The 19,794-nt window shown below is 43.1% G+C and overlaps 1 protein-coding gene across 1 annotated transcript; it reads left to right on the top strand.

Annotated features, from left to right (window-relative positions):
- The first annotated feature begins 1,829 nt into the window (after positions 1-1,829).
- map1b (microtubule-associated protein 1B) lies at positions 1,830-19,740 on the top strand. Its single transcript, XM_078288146.1, has 7 exons — positions 1,830-2,013; positions 4,317-4,418; positions 11,392-11,474; positions 12,430-12,570; positions 13,038-18,243; positions 18,383-18,621; positions 19,330-19,740. Exons 1-7 carry the CDS (start codon positions 1,830-1,832, stop codon positions 19,483-19,485), a joined length of 6,111 nt encoding a protein of 2,036 aa, XP_078144272.1. The 3' UTR covers positions 19,486-19,740.
- Positions 19,741-19,794: the final 54 nt, after the last annotated feature.

Raw genomic sequence — 19,794 nt, 5'->3', positions numbered from 1 at the left:
ACATACACAGACAACACCGATTTCCTTTCTGTTAAAATATGGCAGACAGAGATTCTGTGATCTGCTTTCTTTTCATTTCCCATTCATCTGTAGATGTCCTCCTTTAATCCCCTTGTGTTTTGATTTTTCTTTCATATGAAACGTTTGGATTTGCTCTTGTGCTTGTTAGATGGAAGCGTTGCACAGTCAGAGGGCTGCTTCAGAGGAATCTCTTTAAATGAAAGTGAATTGGGATATTTCACTGTATTTTAAACAGCTATAGCAAAGGGATCAATCTGAGTAAGATCAAAGATGGACGAAAATGATAGGTACAACTATGCCGACATGCATATGAAGCATGAGCAGCCAAATTCTTTATGTTTGGAAAAAAGGCAAAGAAAGCAATGATGGAAACATATTTAACATCATGGAAGACCAATTCTTGGGTTGATTCTTTTAATATTCCTAATATTTGTGTGGTGTGCAAATATATTCCTTCATAGAGGTATGGCAACTCATCATTTTATGTATAGCTTAACACTTACTTAATAATTAGGCTACAGTGTTAGAGGTGGAACTGTTAGTGGTTGGATGCACATCCCATGTAGAGCAGTTCTGTCTAAAAGAAACACGAACTGGTCAAAGGATGCAAAATATCTTAAGATTTCAGCTTGTTGTTCATTACGTTGAATTTTATTTAGGCTTTTATAAAAAATCCATCAACCTGCTCAGAGACTGCAGATGATAGCTTTACAGTAATGTTTATAAATGTGCATTCTCCCTCTTAAAATGAACCAAATAAATAAACGCAATCTCAAATCCAGTTGCTTTAGGACTACTACAGTTTAACTCTCTCGGCTCACATGGCACTCAGAAATGGGCTCCGAAGAGCTCAACTCATCTGACTACACAAAGAGTCAAATGATCTTGATAACCCACCTCCACCCCACCTAAATAATTCTAAATATCCTTCCTCCAGTTTTAATTTGGTCACTGTGCATCTAATGTAGTGTCCGGGGTAACCGTAACTAGGCCTATATCCCGGCCCCATGCCATGATTAGTTTTCCTCTGAACTAGTCGTCTTTTTTCTCACACTAAGATTGCTTAGGTGAGAAGTGGCAGAAAAGAAAAGTAGTATCTATTTTGTTGCTCTGCTCATTCGCAGGAGAAGGAACTGAGTCATTCCTACTTTTGATGTTAAGAGCGGATGCCAACCTCCAGTAATGTAATGCATAGTGTAACGAATTACTGTTCCCTGGGAGAAATATGGCCCTGTGAATGACCAACACACCTTCCGCCAGAGAGGAGGAACTAATCAGTTAAATCAGCTGTGGTTGGAATGGAAACCTGCATACACTCAGACCCCATGCCACATGGTTAAATTCCCCTGCTCTAGTGGGTATTTGTATGCAATCACTACCGTTCCTTGTAGATCAATTGTGGTTTCTTTAGGCTATATTTACATGTCATTTTATTGCCCATAGCCTTTCGTTTCATTAGGGATTAGTAATAAATCCCTAGTGATGAGTAATAAATTACATTTTTGAGTAAGGAGCCCAACACTGATGATAATGCATCTAAAAACTGTTTGAAAGGTTTCAATATTTCAATAACTTCCGGAGGGGTGTGATTCGATGCGGATGACATCAGCTGTGAGTGTGCGAAAAAACCAAGCGCCCTCTTCTCCCCGGTTACCGAATATGACACAATGTCTGCGGGTATAAAAAGCTAGGGCCACTCCTATCAAGGCTGCACTGTATGTCTGGAGACTACTACTCTGCTCTGCGGCGGAAGGACAAGGCTGTGTGATCCTGCATGTGCGGCAGAGAGACAGACAGAGAGAGAGAGGATGGCTACCCTAGTTGAATCTGCAGATATGGAGACTTTAGGCAGCGCGAGCAACACCGTGGCGTCTCCAACATCCTCGAGCCCCTCGCAGCACTTCGTCGACAACAAATTTTACCTGCTGGTTGTTATCGGCGAAATCATAACAGAGGATCACTTAAAGTGTGCCATTGCGGACATCGAGAAAGGTAAGGGGGGGGGGAGAGAGAGATGGGGATGGTGAGACAATAGTCTTCAGATGGATCCGCCACTTCTTTGTCAGGTGGCAGCAGGCCACCTTGAGCTGAACTTGACGTCTGCATTACAACTTGAACAGAAATAGGCCAATTCGCTATCTGCTGTTTACAAGTTATATTTTACGCAAAGTATAGATGCCACCTGTTTGTAACACTGGATCTAACTTCATGCATATCGTTGCGCGCATCACGCATATTCAACAGTATTAATATTAACCAGTAGCTTAACCTTATAGGCAACTCTTTGAATTGTTGTTGTTCATATTGAGGCTAATGAGCAGCCCCTCCCAGCAACAAGACCACAGGCTATCACCCGATCTAGATTACTCAAAACACACAGGGAGTCCACACTCCTGTATCTTCTCACCTCACCACGCGCCTCTCCCTGCCACCCGCATGCATTGTGTGTAAGAAGAGCAACTTTGTCCAGATGTTTTTCTAATACATTAATGCCAGCAGGCCCAATGTTGTCATCCACACACGTGGGCCAGGTCCTCTAATAAAGCTGACAGGAGTGATTCAGCATTATATCTGGACTATGCGTCAATAACGCAGTCTATCGCCTTTCTTTGGCTTTAGTGCAAGTGCTTCGACAACTGCGTATTTCCCCCGGAGCACCATGATTGTTCAGGTGCTTCGGGCTTTTGTTTCAGGGAGAACGGAGGATCCCACGCATGATTTTTTTTTTTTTACAATCAGGATGAGGAAGACGCCGTTTAGCACCTTCTCTGACAGTCTATCCTCCATTTTAGGCCTATTGTTATGACAGAACACTCCGTTGTCTGCACTCAGTAACCCAGAGAAGTAGCCTACATGTTTTGAAATGAGTGTGATTATTTTCCTATGTTGATAAAATCAGAATAAATCATCCTTCCTGCCCGCCAGAACCTATCTGGTTTCTCCATCATCCCGCATCCAGCTCTCTCATCCCACACCGGCTGGTGGGCGTGGCTCGGTCCGCACTGCGGTCCCTACGGAAAGCCGTAAGGAACGATTTTAAAACAGAGCAGGGCGTTTCAAAAATACCCTGGCACAGCTGCATAAGGTGTTTGCCACCAGTGCCTGAATATCAGGTTGTGAGACAAGGAAGAGGAGAATATGGCGCAAGACCTGTGTGTGTGTGGTGGGTGAATATCAAGTGAAATGACTAAACAAAGGCAGCAGAAAAGCCCATCAGGTGGCTGCTGGCTACCGGGTGGCCTGTATAGGGGGAATTTTGGCCTACGTAGTTACTTTGCACTAACAAATAAGCACAAATACAGTATGAAACAGTGTCAGAAGTTAAAAACAAATGTTTTTTAGAAGGGCAGATGTGATCATAAGTGATTTGCCTTGGGTTGTGCAAAAGACCTCATTATGGATTCAAGTTATAGCCTAAATTGTTATAACTTGCATTGTAACATGTTTGTATCAATCTTACGTTATTGTGTGGACCTGACTAAGTTGAATGCATTTTGCATTAACATGTGATGCCATATCAGTCTTTTTGCTTCAAAAGCTTATTAATCAGTCAAACAGAAACTACATTTTCCCCGTCACATTTCTTGATCGTTGTATGTTGATGGATTCATGGCCGCATCCTATTGCCACACCCTTTGTTTTAAGCTTGACTTACTTTTATCAGACCTCAGCTGTATATCTCCTCCTGGGTAGGAGAACAAAGCGTGAGTACTTATTGTGAGTCAAATAAACATTTATTTAACATGTAATGTAATCTGAAATAAGTGCAGCCTCAAACTGTTTATAATTCATTGTTTTACGCATACCCCCGAGACAAAAACACTCTGCTTCTCTGTTTTAATGCAGCCTAGTCTTTTTGCCCCCATTCCCAGTTCATTTCAGCAACTTACTTTACACCGTGGCCTACATTAGGCCTTTAGTCTGCATAATGGAGAGGATGATACCACCAGTTATCATGACTCAGCTCAGTGGAGGCTAGCAGTGTGACTGGCCCATGGCAAAACAGAAACACCGCTATAGATATTATTATTTATTATAGATTTTTTTCTCATGCCAAACCAGTATATATATATGTTCACTCTTTGATTATCCAATGGCATGAAAGCAAAGGATCAGTGATTAATAGATTTGTGGATGAGACTTTGTGCATTTGATAGAGTCTGTTGCCAAGTTCTTGATGTAAAGTCTGTAAAGTGTATTAATTCATTTTCAGGCAGCAAAGCATAGTTTGTTGTCGTGTTGATTGCTAAATGTATTTCTGCACTTTTCTTCTTGTTGTTTGTCTTGTTTTGTAGGAATCCGGTCATGGGACACCAACCTTATTGACTGTAACCTGGACCAGGAACTCAAGCTCTTTGTCTCCAGACACTCAGCTCGTTTTTCTGCAGATGTCAAAGGTAAGCCAGGAAAACAAAACCACACTGGCTCCTCACCGTCTATCATTTGTATTGATACTTTCACAGCGACTGGCACTAGCAGCCTGGTACATTTCTAATATGTTTCTAACAGCTTACCTTTTGAGACGCACACCTTTCAATGGCATACAATGTCAGAGTCAGCTATAGTAAAACTTCCCTACAGAGCGCACTAAGCACTGGGCTTTATCCCTGGATGAGCCCTATCAGCATGTTGTTCCATAGTGCCCCAATAGCAGTAATGTTAGCATGGTAAGAGAGCGGCCCTATAAAGATGGAGTGGATCCAGTGCAGCAGGACATGTGGTGGTGAGTCAGTGGGCAGCATGGCCTTGACCGTCAGCAGCAGTTAAAGCCTCTGCTTGGCTCTGCTCCATATTGGGTCTGACCTGTAGGGCTTCATGCTTGGTTGACGGTTAGATTCACAATAGATGGATTCAGTCAACAAATGCAGACTTAATCAGGCGATTTTATTTCATAGTGTTCATTTTGCTGTCTGTTGTAAAGATATAATATCCTCAGAATTTGGCTTATTATGGTGAAATACAATAGGTTGGGAAGGAGGTAACACGCAGCAGATGGGGATCTCTCTCTAATAGCGTTATTATATGACATGCAGGCCAGGCAGGCTATTAAATCACTGCTGCTGGCAGGTTTACATTGTCCGACCTCCCATGCTTATATCACTCTTTTATCTCAAGGATTCTGTGCTGAGTCTGAGGTGATCTATTAGAGGACACACAGCCATTTGAGGGAGATTTGTACTGGTGGACTACATCTGTTTGAGTTTGTTTATTTGACAAATTTGTGAAGCTATGGTGTGTGTATTTGCTGAGGGATGCAAAACATAATCCTCATTAAAGCTGCGTTGTTGAAGGACTCTCTGTGGAAGAACATGGAATACGCTACGTCATGAATCTGTTTTAGAAACAAACAATTTATAATGTGTAGAATTCTTGGTTCTCTGTTAAATCAATTTGCTTTCAGGTGTAAAGTATACTCTAATGCTGTATCATGTAAGAAATTGAATACACAACAGCAGCACAACAGCAGCCAATTCATATCCATTTTGCTTTAACCTCACAAAACCTCACCAAGCATCACTTCTATCTGGTAAAGTATGCTCAGACAGACACACCCCAAATCCCTATTCTCTCTTTCACCCCACCTTGTTTCTGCCATTTTCCCCTCCGCCCTTCTTCTCTCTCCTTCTTCTTCCTGTGTGTGGTTGCCTTGCAACCCAGTTTAGATGCGGAGCTGAGATGGAGGTAATTAGCAGTGCAGAATCCCCAGTGGTTTGTCTTTGTCCATGAAAATACAGGAGGGAGGGGAACAGAGAGGACTGGAGGAGAAGAGAGGGTGAGGGGAATAAGAGAGTAAGAACTGGAAAAGAAAGAGGATGTGAGAAAGGGAAACAAGGGAGAGAGGGAGGGAGGGAGGGAGGATGGGGCAGGAGAGAGCAAGAGAGAAGGGAAGCAAGAGAGATTGGCAGGAAAGGGTAGAGGGAAGAGAGCAGCCGATGACAGAGGTGGATAAGCAGTGAAGTAGAGATACGAGTGTGGTTCTGACTGCTGAAACCAGCATAAGAAAATGAAGGTAAGAATGGTATAATGTTGTTCTCTTATATTCCAATACCTCAGGCTTTCTGCCTACTCCCTTTCTCAAGGAGAAGATTTTCGCTCTCTCTCTTTAATTTAACATGAATTAATCAGGGGCTTCATAGAAACCCACAGTATTCGCTCTCTGATATTGACAGGGTTTTTATGTTCATCAAGGAGAGTGCCACAACAAAAGTTTTGAAGTACATTCACAGAAATGTGCTGTAAACCTTGTGGTGTCAATCACCGCTTTAGATCATTGCAGTAAAAAGCAAAAAAGAAAATGTTGAAGGCAAAGGCCCTGTTTAATGTGTGTGAGTGTGTACTAGTCTGTATTTTCTGAATAATGATGGTTGATGAAGGAGGCAAAAACTGAGCTGATGACTGGATGCCCCGCCCCTTCCACCACCACTACCACAAGTACAACTGTGTGGTAATCAAATATAATTAACCTACACTACAAAATAGACAATACTAAAAGTGGCCATCGTCAACAATGTAGGAACACTCCACATTTCAGCCATTTAATAGAAAAATAGTATTTCAAAATCCACATCCATCCATCCTTTTTTTTCATTAAAATAGTATACTGTATGCATACTACACTTCAACAATAGATATACTCAAGAAAAATCAACAAATAAATTGAGCTAATGTCGTATTTTTATGTTTAACTGTAGCTGGTAGTGTTTCCATTTGTTTTCATTTGTTTAACAGAGGCAGGTAAGGCTTTGTGCTTGTGTGGAGAAAATACAAGCCGCCAGGTGGTGTTGGGAGAGAGAGGGAGAATGCAATTACCGTCTGCTTGATAGATGATATGCTATCCATCACATTGTGTTAGGGCACTTCTGCGGGCACAGGAGGCACGAACCCCACAGCGAAGAGGAAAAGGGAGGGAAGGAGGGATGGGAGGAGAGGAAAGAGGGGGCAAGGAAGGAGACCCCTGGTGTCTCGCAGATGGATATATGATACTCCAGGCTACGTATGGATTTCCCTGCACTCTGCCTTCACTGCAGGTGGCACTGCTGCCTGAAAAGCAACTGGAGAATTAAAACGTCCTTTCTCTAAACCACAGATCCATCCAGGCCCCTCCCTTATGGCGTGGTCGAAGACAACATTGCATCTTATGGTCAATAGTAATTAAGAATCAGGGATTAGTATTTAATGAATAGATATGTGTGAGATAAAGACCTAGTGACACAATTAACATATTTATCAAAGCCTCTTTTCTGTTGATGATTATTAAAAATTCCCGACTCTGACTTAGCAGAGCGTTTAATCAATCATCCATCAATCAAGCTGTTCCTCATATTTACATCCACAACAAATAAAGAAAGAGACAGGTAATGGGAAGACATAATGTAGTAATTATTGTATCTTTTTCTACTAGTTTATGGTTAGAGATTGGGCATTTTGATCCCAATAGGTACTCACACTGCAAAAAACCTCCATCTTAATGAGTCATTTAGTCTCATATTCAGCCTTCAAATCTTATATTTCTTAAAACAAGAGAAAAATTCTGCCAATGAGGTGAAATAACACCACTTGTTTCCAATGCAGTGTCACTTGTTTCAGGAATTTTCTAGAAATGAGTGTCCGTATGTTGAAACAAGTCAAAATAAGGCAGATTACTGCACTACTATCAAGAAAACAACACTTGATTCTACAGAATTCTTGAAACAAGTTGATTTGCATTGGAAACAAGTTAAATTATCAAACCCCATGGGCAGATATTTTCACTTATTTTAACAAAATAACAATTTTAGGACTCAATAACAGACTGTTAAGATGGAGATTTCTTGCAGTGCATTGTAAAGGAGCTGTGAACTGAATGATATTGAGAGGCTTCAGTACTGCGACACAGGTGCTTGGCTATACTGTAAGTCAGCTGGGTTGACAGCAGCGGCGGCCCTAGCGTGTTAAGCATGCAAGTTCAGTTTCTGCTCCAGGCACACTGTGTGGCTGCACTCTTTCGTGCCACTGGTGGAGCCACCGTGACGCTGTAGGCTTCAGAACGGGGATACGGGAACAAAGTGACATTGAAAACTGTGCTTGGCTTTGCTGCTGAATGTCATGGGGTCCAGCTTTCTGCTGAAAAAAGGAATGACGGGAAGGGGAGAGAGACGGTGCTGAACACATACAGGAGAGCCACCTGAAGAGCAAAAAATGATCATTCACCTGTTTCTTTTTTTCAATACAAAAAAAGGCACAGAATTTTTGTTGTTTCACTGATCTATTTTGGTGCGACCGTTGAAGTTGAAGTTCCCCTGTCTGGTGGTTGGGTCTGTGGCTGGGTGCACCAGTCTTGTGCTTTCTACTCAGCCAGAAGGAGAGTGCTCAGCGATGCATGTCACATTACCTTGCCTCCCACAGAGAGAGAGAGCTGCGCTGGGGGGTTTAAGGATTTTTATATCGATCAAGGTAATTGTCAGGGTCAAGCAAGCTCCAGTGCCCATGCACCGCTCCCACCCCCATTTCCCTCTTCTCGTCTCAGATTCTGTCATTTTTTTGATGGGTTAGATCCCAGAGAGATTCACAGTGATTTGCCATGGTGGTGGTGGATCATCGGCTGCGTTGTGTTTAGCTAAATCCGTAACTGGGGCTGCTGTTTTTACTCCCTGTTTCAGCAGATAGGCCAGTAACCAAAGAGCGTAATCTACAGAGAGAGACAAACAAAATGCTTTTCCATTATATTAGTAATAAAAACATGGCTTGAGCAGCATGAGCAGGACAGAAAATAGACTGGTCTGATTTTACAGACCATTGAAAGCTATTTCCTCAGTCACTTACTGGAGCAGTGGGTCATCAGTCTGAGATCGCTGCCTCCACAGAACAAATCTCTTTAAAGTTGGGTTCTCCCAGGGTCAAGTGTGATTTTGTTGATGCTGAGATTACACAGACCTACACAGACCTGTAGTCTGAACTGCAGATACAGCTGTAGTTTCCGAGACTAAGATGAATTTAGAATGTTTTGTGCTATATTTCGAAAACATCCATTGCTCTTTAAAAATGGTCTTCATGCCAGCAGAGCCTCAACTATAGAACACAAAGACCCCCATCAGAAAAAGATGGATGACTGAATTTAGATGGCAGCTGAAAATTAAAGTAAAATCACCATACTGGAAATCATTTTTTCGACAGACGACTACCTCCTCATAAACAGGACGCTTTATTGGAACTGCTAAGGGTTTGACAAATGTCTGAAATATAACTGCACCGAGACTCATTATTTCTACCTTCAGTGCACTCCCCCGATTATTAGAGGCCAATAGTAATGGTGGAGCCAATTCAGTATCACCGCCAGTGAATGAAACACTTCTTCCATGCCGAGTGACAGCCCTCTGGGAGGAGGCAGCAGGGTTAATGGCTATAGCTCCCTGATGAGAAACTGCTATATGAAATATGTATGGAGGAATCAGCCCAGCAGCCAGATAGCTGCTGCAGTATCACGTCCCTAGAGACAAGACACAGTCTCTCTTTGATATCTCCTGACTCCAAAGCCTATATCCCAACACTTCACCGCCCCAAACCTCACAGGGAACATACTCCTGTTTGCATGTCTGGAAATTCTAGTATTTTCATTGCTTTTACCTCAGGGTGTTCATTTAACATAACAAAATAAAGGCAATTAAATGGAATTCATGGATTTGTGTCTTAAAAAAAAAAAAAAAAAGAAATAACAAGGAGAAGAGACAAAGACTGATTGTGGGGTTGGGTGGGCGAAGCCTGAGTTGTCCCCGTGTTCAGCGTCTCGGGTGAATAATGATGCTGTAGATCTCTGTGGTCTCATCACCTGGACCAGAGGACATTTTCTACCATGCCACCCCACCCCCCACCCACACACACACATGCACACACACCCACATGCACAAAATGACTCAAACAAAATCACATAGACAGTGGGATCAAAGTCATTATCATAATCAATCATCTTGGCAAACATGGCAGTCTTCTGCCTCACCCCACTATTTATTATCTGAGTAATAGAGCTTTCCTCTGAGGTGAAAATGTTGTCATACTTAAGAATACGGTAGACCAGATGATTATTGTGTCTTGTCTGAGTTGTTTTGTCGTCTCATCGGCGTTCAGCTCAGCTAGAGCAGTCAAGGTTTATGCTGTGGTGCTGTCCCTATGAAGAATATTACATTTCTAACACCTGACAATTTGATTTTTGTGTTGGAGTCCTCACAGAAAATGTAATGTGTATGGTCTGTTCTGATTTCTCAAATTTGATGCTCTGAACACTGAAGAGCTCTAAAGATATTTCTAAAGATATTCAATGATGCTTCTAGTATCGCTACTACCAACAGGGACTGCTGATTAATGAGATAATTTCTTATCAGCCACAAATGGAGATCTTATGTGCACTTGTAGAAGAAAATGAAACATGAATTGTGCTGTTTAATTAAGCTGCATAAAATCTTTGTACATTGTCAACACCCCCAGTAAAGAGTCACTCACAGAGTTTAGCTATATGATGTGTCAGAAGAAAGGGTGATGGAGGAGGAATTTAGTCTTGAAATTCAGGGGATTCAGGGTAACTAGGGGCTGTTATACTTCCATCTGTAGACATTTCCTATTCATCTTAGACAGTGATAAAGTCCTCTAGTCCGCAGAGAACATTAACATTTACTCAGCCATATTAGGACTGCCAGATGATCTGTGGTTGATGAATTAGTTGATGAATTGGCTGAATCCTGCCTCTTGTAGGAGCCAGAGGAGCTAGAGACTTCTCAGGAACTTGTAATCAGTGTTTTATCTCACATATCTCAGGCTTTATATTTTTAGTGTGTTCTGAGGATGCCTCTGATGTTTTTTCTGGAATGGCATGGTGAGGCCTAAATCCGCTCAAATTCTTATATTGTGCATCTTATAATAAGGAGAGGCATGAAACACATGATGATTCTTGATTGTCCCTGTGCCTCTGGTGGTTGGACTCTGTGAAACAGCATAAGGGACAGTAGGTGACGTGTCATCGGGGGGTCTGACATGCAAGACTGACCTGACAGGACTGAAACACAATAACGTCTTCTAGTACTGTAGAAGTCAGGGTGGGGCCATGTGGCTGTGCCTATGCAATGAGAGAGGCTTGTTCTTTGTTTTGACTTCCTATCCCCGCTAGCAACACAGTGACTGATTGTCTATGCATAGCTAATACATTAATCTTTAATTTATTGATTGATACTTGATTAACAGGTAGTAGGGAAATTCTTAGTGTTACCAGCAGCATACCAATGATGTAACATACATACAAAAACTAATAAATAATTTGATTTCTTGTGTTGATGAAATGATGAACTGTGAAATGAGTATTAATTTTCTCCATCAGTAATTTTTTTTTCTCTGTTTTGTTCTCAGGGCAGAGGATTCTTCACCATAAAAGCAACGTTCTGGAGACGGTGGTGCTGATCAACCCCTCAGATGAAGCAGTCAGTACTGAGGTAAAAGAAAGACAGCTATCTCAAAATCATCTTGGCAGTATATTTAGTATAACCACTCTCTTACTAGTAACTTTGTATCTCCTCTTCTATCCTCCTATCAGAGAGTGGACAAACACATGTAGCACATTCACAGATCCATACACAAGCACATGTTACAAAGTGATTGCAACCTGAAAAGGATAACTGTTCAGCACACCATGATTGGCCAATTATTCATCCTTGTAATGTGAGCTGCGGTTGTCCTTGTTGGGTGGACTATAAAGCCTTAGCAATTAGAGGCTCAGGGGACCAGACTAATGCCCTGGTGACAGCTAGAATAACAAGTACCTTTTATTATTGCTGTGAAGCTTTTGATATAATTTGACAGGAATATTTTAACTTCAAGAAAGAGATGGTGGGGGTGGGTGTATGTGTGTGTGTGTGTGTGTGTGGGGGGGGGGCTGTAATTACACCAGAATTTCTTTTGTGTCACTGCTCCTTTTCAATTTTGCTTGCACCCCCCAGCTGTGTCTGCAGTCAAACTGTGCATTAATAATATCTCATAGCACAGCAGGTTTGACCTGGCCGGCAGCCCGGAACGGTTGATGTTGCTGAGGTGGAAAAAAAGACAGAGTTTGACCACTAGAAAGGGAGGGGCTGAGAGATAAAGAGAGAGATGAGAGTGGACAGAGAGAGAACAACTCAGCTAATTAGCTAATGGACTTGTCTGAAGTGAAACTGGTAATATTTCAAATACACTGAAACATTAAACTGATTGCTGAAGCAGCAAAGCCTGTGTTCCATGTCTCATACTGTGATCAATGATATAGCATTCTATTCCTGGCAATAAATTTAAATTTTCAAATGACATAAATTATTTTCTCTGAATTTGTTTGACCATTTGTCCACCTGCTGTAAACCAAAGTCAATGGTATGCTGAAATACAAAAAAGTATCTCTTTTCTTTTAATTTCTAGGTTCGTTTGATGATCTCAGACACTGCCAGACACAAGCTTCTGGTCCTCTCAGGGCAATGCTTTGAAAACACTGGGGAACTTATTCTTCAGTCTGGATCTTTCTCTTTCTTCAAATTCATTGACATATTCACAGACCAAGAGGTGAGTCAACTTGGGCACTTTTTTGTGAAGACCCAAAATATTATTCAACTTCATAACACTCAATCTTCCATATGACATATTCAACTTCATAACACTCATTCACACACTGCTGTCATGTGAAAACCTTGTAACTCCAATTTTGGTGATTTTTTTATACATTCACTTCTATTGAAGGATTACATGGTCTTCTATGGGCTGGGAAAATTCTACCATTCTACCATTGGGTTTATAAAACGGGTTTATAAAAGTTGTTTTTCTTGGGGTCCTGAAAAGTTGACATTTTGAAGATTTGAGATACAAGTTTTTCACCTGACAGCAATGAAATGCTACCATTCTAGCTTTAAATAATGCACTTGACAATTACTGCCAGTATACATTTAAAGAAGTTGTAATTGCATGGCATTATTGATTTTGCTACTGATTGCAATATTTTACAAATTAAGGCCCTTAATTTTTCTCATGCCTAGATTGGTGAATTGCTCAGCACCATTCACCCAGCAAACAAAGCCAACCTTACCCTCTCCTGCCCTGAACAAGGTGACTGGAAAAACTCAAACTTGGACAAACACAACCTGCAGGACTTCATTAACATGAAACTGAACTCCTCTCTCATACTCCCTGAAATGGAGGGCCTCTCAGAGTTCACAGAGTACTTATCTGAATCGGTCGAGATCCCATCTCCCTTTGACATGTTAGAACCACCGACCTCAGGAGGATTCCTGAAGCTCTCCAAGCCATGCTGCTACATTTTCCCTGGTGGTCGTGGTGACTCCGCTCTCTTTGCTGTCAATGGGTTCAACATGCTCATTAATGGTGGCTCGGACAGGAAGTCATGCTTCTGGAAGCTGGTCAGACACCTGGACCGGGTGGACTCCATCCTCCTGACCCACATCGGAGATGACAACTTGCCAGGCATCAATAGCATGCTGCAGAGGAAGATTGCAGAACTAGAGGAGGAGCAGTCACAGGGTTCCACGGCTAACAGTGATTGGGTGAAGAACATGATTTCACCAGACATTGGTGTTGTGTTTGTGAACCTACCTGAAAACCTGGGGAACCCTGAACCCAATTACAGGGTGCGAAAGAACATTGAGGAGGCAGCATTCACTCAGCAGTTCCTCACCAAGTTAAATTTGAGGACAGAGTTTTTACAAAGGCCTGTTGGGAACACGATAGAACCAATCATACTTTTTCAGAAAATGGGTGTGGGGAAGCTTGAGATGTATGTGCTTAACCCATCAAAGAACAGCAAAGAGCTGCAGCACTTTATGAAACAGTGGACAGGTAGTGAGAAAGACAGTGCCTCCATTCTGCTGCCAAATGGAAAAGAATCAGAGTTCCCTGTCTCTTTCTTGACTTCCATCTCCTCACTCATTGTGTGGCACCCTGCAAATCCCTCAGAGAAGGTAGTGCGTGTTCTCTTTCCTGGAAATGCCACTCAGCATCACATCCTTGAGGGTTTAGAAAAGCTAAAGCACTTGGACTTCTTGAAGCAGGCAGTTGTCACTCAAAAAGCATTGTCTGCTAATGCGGCACCAACATTAAAGCAGGCTAAGATGAAACACAGAACAGACAGCAAAGAGAGCCTCAAGTCTACCCCTAAGCCATCACCAAGCAAGAGTTTCAGGAAGGAATCAAAGGAGGAGGCCCCAGAAAAGGCAAAGGCAGATACAGAATCATCTCAAGAAAAAACACAAAAGGCAGAGAAAAAAGAAAAGGTCTCAGTGAGAAAGGAAAAGGCAAAGGCACCTGAGAAAGAATCAAAAGCAAAAGTAGAGCAAACAGCCCAAAATGAAACTCCAGAAAAAAAGAGGTCTGAAATTAAACCCAAGATTCAAAAGGAAAAGATTATTAAGAAGGAGCCCAAAAAGCCAGTGGAAAAGGAGGTTAAAAAAGAACTAGCAAAGAAAGATGAGAATCTTACACCCAAAAAGGAAAGTAAAAAAGAAGATAAAGTAAAGAAGGAGGGGGTAAAGAAAGATATAAAAAGAGATTTCAGGAGAGACTCCCCCATGAAGGAGAAGAAGGAAGAAAAGAAAGAGCAAAAGAAAGACGATTTGAAGAAAGATGTGAAAAGGCCCTCTACCATAAAAAAGATATCCGCTGTGGGTGAGGAAAAGAAGCTAGTACCAAAACCAAAGCCTTTGAAAAAAGATGATGCCTCAAAAAAAGATGTGGGAAGCCCATCAAAGTTAAAAGAGAAGGGAAAGCCAAAGGTGACAAAAAAGGAGACGAAGGTGGATGATGCTAAACTTGTAGCCAGTGCAGCTGCTGTTGTGGAGGATCCAGAGATAGAGAGATCTCTGATGTCCTCACCAGAAGACCTCACTAAGGACTTTGAGGAGCTCAGAACTGAGGAGTTAGTGGAGGATGATGCGACTGTACAGCAAACTAAGGAGGAAGAGGCTGTGATGATCCACCATGAAGAAATAATGCAGACCAAAGAGTCACCTGAGGCAGTAGAGTCTGTGGATGAGGGTATAACCACCACAGAGGCTGAGGGAGACAATGGAGAGACTCCAGATGAACCAGATCATAAGGGAAAACTCAATGGCAGTGGAAGTGAGAAGTTTGAAGATGAGGGTACTGGACTGGAGGAGACATCTGAGGGAGGGGATTATGAAGAGAAAGCAGAGACAGAAGAAGTGTATGAGCCACAGAAAGTGGAATCAGACAAACATAAACCTGCATACAGTGAAGATGAAGAACTACACAGGGGTCATGAGGTCAAATCAGGAGAAAGTGTTGAGGATAGGGATGATGAGGCTAATAAAAATGTAAAAGATCAGCATGTAGATGAAAGGGAGATGGAGAAACAGTGTCTGTTTGTATCAGCCTCACCCAAATTATCTTCACCTGTATCTCCAGCTGCATCTATCCATGATGAAATGCTGCCAGTTGGCTTTGAGAGTGAAACTGCATCAGATGACGAGAACAGAGATGATCCCCCTGAGGATTACACTGTCACCTCTGGCCACACTCAGTCCACCATAGAGATCTCCAGTGTGCCTACTCCAATGGATGAGATGTTGACTCCTAAGGACATCATGAGTGATGAAACCACCAATGATGAGTCTGACTCTCCTTCTCAGGACCTTGGCAAGTTTGGAACATCCGCATCCGGGGAGTTTGATAGGAAGAGGCTCTCTCCACTTCAGGATCTCCCAGAGTCAGACCACTCTAGGAGTGATGCCACAGAAGGCCAGGACTACCACCCCTCTGCTTCCACGATATCTCCCCCTTCATCACTAGAAGAGGATAAATTGTGCAAGGAGTTTCCCACTGAAGGGGCAGTGAAAGGCTTTGGCTCAGCTCAAGAGTCATGTGAGAGAGATGACATTGACCCAGCGAGACTCAGTTCCACTTCCATAACCTCACCTCTTGTACGCTCTCCCTCAGTGGACCACAAGGAGAGTTTTGATTCTCCATCACTGTTCGCTGCACCAATAGAACTGTGCACCACCCTGGCAGGAGGCCCCAGGGTTGCAGCCGAGACCTCCACAAGCCCAGATGATAAGACATTGGAAGGAGCTAACTCGCCTCAGTCCTCTGGTCACACACCTTACTATCAGTCTCCAGTAGATGAAAAAGCTGGAGCTATACCATCTGTGACAGAGGAAAAAGCCCAGGGTCCCGTAATTGTCGAGGTCACAAGTGACAAAGAGGACTCCTCCAACAGGGTTAGCCCAGAGCCTGATGAGCCTGAGCAAGACCATTTGTCCCCTGTGGAGAAGATGATGTCCCCTCCGAAAAGCCCACCTCCAACTGGAGCTGACTCCCCAACAAAGAAGGAAACGTCACTCTTTGATCTAGATCATAAGAAAAATGGAGAAGACAGTCATTCAGTCTTGTTCTCAGCACTATTAACAAAGCATGAATCAGACACCAATCCTTTTACAGCTTTCAAAGAAGAGAGTAAAATGTCAATATCAGAGGGCACCACATCAGACAAGTCAGGCACACCTCTGGAAGAAGCGGTAGCAGAGGACACATTTTCACACTTAGCTTCAGCATCCACTGCCTCCCTGGCCACCAGCTCCTTCCCAGAGCCCACCACTGATTCCCCTTCGCTTCATGCTGAGGTAGGCTCTCCTCACTCAACAGAGGTGGATGACTCCCTGTCTGTCTCTGTGGTTCAGACCCCAACCACCTTCCACGAGGCTGAGGGCTCTCCATCCAAAGAGGATAGCCCCAGGCCCATGTCCATCTCCCCAGACATCTCACCAAAGACCAGAACACAGATGCAGGACACAAAATCCCCAGAGCACTCTACCATGTCAATAGAGTTTGGCCAGGAGTCCCCTGACCACTCCTTAGCCCTGGACTTTAGTAAGCAATCTCCGGAGCACCCATCTGCAGCAGGCAGCTTACGTGCTACAGAGAATGGCCCAACTGAGGTTGACTACAGCCCCTCAGATGGAACTGATTTAAGACCAGCTGACCAGCAGAGTTCTACAGTGGAGAAGCCTACGCTTTTTAAAGAGAGTGATTCAGTCCGTGCCACCTCTGCATCCCCATCAGATGCATCTCAGTCCACTCCCTCTGTTACTACGCCCTGCCAAATGACAGAGATGTCACCTGGTGCGGCTCAGCAGACAGATAAGTCTCCCGTCACCCCAAAGGTAGCCTCTCTCACACACTCTCCTCTTTCCAATGATTCATCCCCAGTGCTAGGAGGTACCCCAGCTGAAGACAGCGGCAGCCCAACTTCACTGTCTGTGGAGGGCACATTGAATAAATCTGACACACAGCTGAAATATGACAAGTCACCCTCACCTCCCAAAGCTACTTCCCCATCATCTTCTTTTTCCGTTCCCGAGAGAGAGGCACTTTCCCCAGCAAGGGAGACTAATCCTTTTAAAAGTGAGGATTCTACACTTCAAGCAAAATCCCCTGTCAGCCCTAAACTTCCTTCCCCGTCATATCTACCTCTCTCCTTTGATCCGTCTAATTACAAGGCATCATCCTCTGGCTCCAGGGACCCAGAATCCACTAAGAAGAGCCCCTCTCCTCAGTCCAAGACAGATGTGGACCTCTGCCTAGTCACTTCATGTGAGTACCGTCACCCCAAGACAGAACTATCCCCGTCTTTCATCAACCCCAGCCCTCTAGAGTACTTCATGAATGAAGAGAACCCCGTGGAAGAGGAGAAGCCTCTGGCCAAGTCAGGAGGAGGACCCCCACCCCCAGGAGGTAAGCTCCACACCAAGCAGTGTGAGGAGACCCCACCCACCTCCATCAGTGAATCTGCCCCCTCCCAGACTGATTCTGATGTTCCCCCAGGGACTGAGGAGTGCCCCTCCATCACAGCAGATGCTAACATTGACTCTGAAGATGACTCTGAGACACTGCCCACTGACAAAACCCTGACCTACAGGCATGTTGACCCTCCTCCTGTGGCAGTCAGGGACTCTGCTCCATCTTCAGCCCAGCCTGATGTCTGCATGGTGGATCCAGAGGCCCTCAAGGCTGAGGAAAACAACCAAGATGGAGGAGAAAAAACCAAGAAGAAAAAACTCACTAAAAAATCCTCTTCACCAGCCAGAAAGAGTGCCCTATCAAAAGTGAAGGATTCAAAGACTGCCTCTCCAAAGAAGAGTGTAGGAGAAGGGAAAGATGCCAAAAATGCAACCAATACCTCTGCGTCCAGAGGTGTAAAAAGTGCCACATCAGGTGAGGATTGTATTCAATTCATTTTCATGATATGTATGTTTTATTATATCGTTATATAAAACAATTTGCCACAGCACATGATCTGTTCACATAGTTGGACAGTTATCTCAAAACAAATGTGGAGTTTTTCCTGTCTCAGGTTCCGGCAGTGGCAAAGCATCGGGAGGAGCGCCTGTGCCCAATTGTCCTCCCATGTACATGGATTTGGTTTACATCCCCAATCACTGCAATGCCAAGAATGTGGATGCTGAGTTCTTTAAGCGGGTGCGGTCCTCCTACTATGTGGTCAGTGGCAATGACCAGACAGCTCAGGAGCCCAGCAAGGCTGTCCTAGATGCTCTGCTCGAAGGAAAGGCCCAGTGGGGAACCAATACGCAGGTAAGATTCAACTCTCATATTTGACTTCTTGATATGATAAAATAATTATGTGTATGAATAATGTGACATTGTAAAATAAACTGAGCTCCATAAGTGTTTGGCCAGCAATACTTCTTTTGTTTTGTTTTGGCTTATTGTTTTAAATCTGAAATGACATAAAGAGAATGAAGCTAAGCTTTTCAGCTTCAATTTGAGGTGATTTTAAAATGGGTTGAACAGTTAAAGAGCAACAACCCTTTTTGTTAATATCTTCCCATTTCAGTGTGCCAAAAATATTTGGATGGATAAAGATTATATTCAGTGAAGCCATTTTAGTATACAGTCAAAACTTCACACTCTGCAATGATTTAGAAATGTCTGAAACTCATGAGCATCTGCAGACTCTGTGTATCTTATTTTCTGGTTCTCTTTCCATCACTTTTGCATTTCACTGTATCTCTCTAAGAATTTAAATGTGACTCCACACACTCTATATTACTCTGAGGCAGAATGTAGCACATGGTAAAGAAATGAGAACAAGCAAATAAGAATGTGAGTTATCGAATGAGCCTGAAATCACCATGCTCCTGCTACCAACCTAAAAGACTGACATGAATAACTTGTTTCCCTGTTTCTCCCTACAAATTTCTCCATTAGTACTACTGTATTTTTATTGAACGCTGTGTGTGTAGCTATCCAAATCCAAAACTCTTCCTCCCTTTATGTCAGGTAACCCTGATTCCAACCCATGACTCTGATGTGATGAGGGAGTGGTACCAAGAGACCCACGACAAGCAGCAGGAGCTTAACATCATGGTCCTGGCCAGTAGCAGCACTGTCGTCATGCAGGATGAGTCCTTCCCAGCTTGTAAGATAGAGCTGTAGGCCTGTTCAACAAGAGATCAATAGACCTAGTGACGGGATGATAATGAGTGGGGCCATTATTTGTGGAAGAAAACAAAATCAATATTGCATAAAACTTGAGCAGACGTATGATACAATTATATGCTAAAATGATGCTCTTTGTGACCTAAACTATATACTGTAAATTAATATCTGCAATGAGGACTGCAAACACTACTGCATATTAGCTTTGAGGGGCTCCATGCAAGGGATAACGTTATTGAAATGTTAGAGTAGCCTATGAATGAAATATATAATGTGATGCCAAGAAAAAAAAAACAGACAACCACC

The sequence above is a fragment of the Centroberyx gerrardi genome, chromosome 2, assembly GCF_048128805.1.
Source record: "Centroberyx gerrardi isolate f3 chromosome 2, fCenGer3.hap1.cur.20231027, whole genome shotgun sequence".
NCBI classification, from domain to species: Eukaryota; Metazoa; Chordata; class Actinopteri; order Beryciformes; family Berycidae; genus Centroberyx; species Centroberyx gerrardi.
This window is presented reverse-complemented; position numbering and strand designations above follow the sequence as displayed.